Source organism: Salvia splendens, chromosome 4, assembly GCF_004379255.2.
Source record: "Salvia splendens isolate huo1 chromosome 4, SspV2, whole genome shotgun sequence".
In the NCBI taxonomy this organism is placed as follows: domain Eukaryota; kingdom Viridiplantae; phylum Streptophyta; class Magnoliopsida; order Lamiales; family Lamiaceae; genus Salvia; species Salvia splendens.
This window is the reverse complement of record NC_056035.1, coordinates 14,668,938-14,672,494: the sequence shown is the minus strand read 5'-3', so window position 1 is coordinate 14,672,494 and position 3,557 is coordinate 14,668,938. Positions and strand designations below refer to the sequence as shown.

Below are 3,557 nucleotides of genomic sequence, written 5' to 3'. Positions count from 1 at the left end.
CGTGTGATTGGGAGAATTAGGGTTGGGGATAGTTTTTTTAAGTGTGTAATTAACTTAATTAATTGTGATAAGGGATGTTAATTAAACCAGCTAAATCACCATTAAATATGCTGATTTTTTCCATTTTTAGAAACGACTCAACTATGGAGGAACTTCCCGAAATGAAAAAACAACTCAGCTATAGAGGAAAGGAGGGAGTAATAAAGAAATGAGACGATACTTATCTTATATGAGCATCTTATATAAACACTAAAGTTATTTGATTATATATTTAATTTAATTTTAATATATTAAAAAATGTTATATTAATTTTTTCATAAATATAAAAGCTCTATTTATTCGTTTTTATCATATCATTTCTCTATTATAATATATTTTTATTTATGGTATGAAATTGAAATATTTTCATACACATATATATACATCCCATAGTAAAAAAAATTTATTTCACAAGGAAAATAAAATATCCGAAAAAATATTCTTTGATTATGGAGGATGCAAAGTATAATTGTGATGACCATAAAACAGACAGCATCATAAATGACGACTCAACTCTTTATTCGTTAATTATGATTGATATCTTAGTCCCATACCATACCCTATCCTAGCGGCATACCCTATCATTCCCTACGTTCTCTCTCTCATTTATTTTAGCGGTCATAATCTTGCAATCTACAACTATATATAAGTAGGCATTCAACTAATAAACCCCATTCCAACATCCTACCAACTCCCAGAATAGCATATTTTGCTAGCTGTTGTGCCGGAGCAAGCTCCTCCGCCCCAGCAGCATATTGTGCTGGACGAATCATGAGCCGCATTCGATCTTCTTCCGCTCTCTACCTTGCGTTTCTCCTCCTCTTCTCCCTTTATGTATCCGTCATTGCCGATGAAAGTGAAGTTGGTAACACACACACACACACACACTCACTCTCTCTCTCTCTCTCTCTCTCTCTATATATATATATATATATATATCACTATAACACAGCCCTAATTCGTTAATTGCAGAAAATTCTCCTATTTTCATCCAGATTGTGTTTGCTAATTCTTTCTCTTCTTTTTGATTCACATCAAGATGCATTCCTCAATCTGATTTTTGCTCATTATTTTCTTGAGTATTGATGTCACAAAATCATTGTTTTAATTTATTTGACCTGAGAATTAGTTCAACTCAACATGCTTTGATCTGGCTAAGTTGAGGATCATAGAAGATGAGTAAATTAAGGAGGAAGATAGGATGAATTAATGGTCCTTTGACAGAAAAGCGCATTGAAAGATGTCTCATATTGTCTATACACATAATATTGGCATCTTTGGCAGACAAGAATATGTCCACCTGGCTGACTAAGTTTTATAATGTCTTAATAAATAACTTATGCTAGGTGCATGCAGTATGTTTTGTAATGGTAATTTTATTTATGTTTCCAAGATAAAGCATACTTTATATCCTTTTGATGCCTACTCCAGCTCAAATCTTAGTATACAATCTAGTATACAAAGATTCCTAATATTGTTTTTGAGGCATAAAGCATGCAGCATTGCAATCTTTTATCAAAGTGAAACTTGTAAGCCTTTTCTGTCCTGCATTGGCACAAGTTAAGAGTAATGTGTGCTGTCCGAATCTTGCTTTCTGTGTTATGATGGTTTGCTTTGAGTTGTATGATCAAGATTCTAACATGATAATCTGGAAATGTTGTATCTATGTACATTTTCTTGCAACTGATCGGTGGAATTGAACTAATCTAAGATTTCCATCCTTAAGAAGTTTCACTGACTTATTCTTCGCAACAGAGGATGAAAGGCCATTTACATACACCCCAGGTGCTAATAAAGGGCCAGGGAAGTGGGCTGATCTCGATCCGAAATGGAAGGCCTGTGCAAACGGGAGACTTCAATCTCCAATTGATCTTGCCGACAAGAGAGTGGAGGTCATGCCTAAACTAGGCACTTTGAAAAGGCAATACAAGCCAGCTCCAGCTCTAATTGAGAATCGGGGCCATGATATTGAGGTATACAGATCACACTTGGAACTGGAGTTGAGCGACATGTTTCATGTAATTCCTTTGTACAGAGCAAACAATTAACCGATTTTTATCAGGTTGTATGGCAAGGAGATGCAGGGGGTGCTATACTAAACGGAACGAAATACAACCTACTACAGTGCCATTGGCACACTCCTAGTGAGCACACTTTGAATGGGAAAAGGTTTGGATCAATTCTTCTCGTATCTCGACCATTGGAGTACTAGCATTTGCCTGTAACTGTACTCTTCCTCGGCCAGTCGGATTATATATCATATGAATGGATTTCTTCGCGTGCAGATATGAATTGGAGATTCATATGGTTCACAACAACTCTCTCGGTCACCTTGCTGTGATTGGTGTCACGTACAAGCTGGGACGTCCTGATCCATTCCTAGCTAAGGTGAGTGGTTTTGAGTTGGTCTACATCTTATGTCATTGATATTCTCGAAGATCACTGTATGTTAGCAGTTGCTGATGATGTCTTACCGTCCTCCCACAGCTTCTAGAGACCATCAAAGCATCAGACCATGATGGGAATCATGTAGGAGTGGTTGATCCTTGGGAGATCAAGTTTGGGAGCAGAAAGTACTACAGATACATCGGCTCTCTCACTGTTCCCCCTTGCACAGAAGGGGTTCTCTGGACAATACTAAAGAAGGTGAGTCGAAACAGTATCAAGAGAGGATGCTGCTGTTGAAGATGTCTGAAACTCTTCTTGTGATGCAGGTGAGGACTGTATCAAGGGAGCAAGTGAAAGCACTAAGGGATGCTGTCCACGATGTAAGTGCCACTGCTCCATAACTCGATGATTTTTTATGTTTCTTACATTAAGTCAGCATGTTCATCGTATGTTACATCCCATGTTTCAACCACAGATTTACATGTTCCGTATTGTTACTTCTTGTTCTCAACAGTATGATCCTTGTTGTTACGTCTCGTTTCAACCATAGATTTACATGTTCCTTGTTACATCTCTTTCTAAACAATGAATTTGTAGGGATATGAGAGGAATGCAAGGCCAACACAGAGCTCAGATCTAGAGGTGTACATGTATCGTCCGGCTAATTAATTATTCGTACTTGCGCGGTTGTATATGCTATTCTTGGAGCAGTAATAATTTTGGAATAATGGACAGCAGATGATTACTGTGCTGTGCATTTTTATGTGTATTTTGTTAACTTCTTGATATATTTATACAGTATGCAATGTTTGCCCAGAATATAATGTACTACATTGGAGGTTGACTGACGTTAATGCCTTAACTTTGTTACTAATTAAATTAATATTCGATTTTTTCTATTCCTTTTGACATTTTAACAAAATATTACAACCTTAGGATAATTGTATAGAGGTGCTCAACACTTGAAATACAGTACACTGTTCATAAATTTTCACAAACAGCAGATTATTACCCTGCTTAATATAACAGCTGCATAATGGTGCGCCGTTTAAGAAAGTAAACTAACATGAACACGTAAGAATGAAATTTCCTAATTTGAGGAAGATAGCAGAAGAGAAGAAATTGCAGAA

The 3,557-nt window shown here is 36.6% G+C and overlaps 1 protein-coding gene across 1 annotated transcript; it reads left to right on the top strand.

The window, feature by feature from the left end:
- The first annotated feature begins 579 nt into the window (after positions 1-579).
- On the top strand, positions 580-3,324 carry LOC121798033 (alpha carbonic anhydrase 4-like). Its single transcript, XM_042196853.1, has 7 exons — positions 580-904; positions 1,795-2,012; positions 2,102-2,208; positions 2,325-2,427; positions 2,527-2,685; positions 2,754-2,807; positions 3,025-3,324. The coding sequence occupies exons 1-7, from the start codon at positions 811-813 to the stop codon at positions 3,094-3,096; spliced, it is 807 nt and encodes a 268-aa protein (XP_042052787.1). The 5' UTR covers positions 580-810; the 3' UTR covers positions 3,097-3,324.
- The last annotated feature ends 233 nt before the right edge of the window (positions 3,325-3,557 follow it).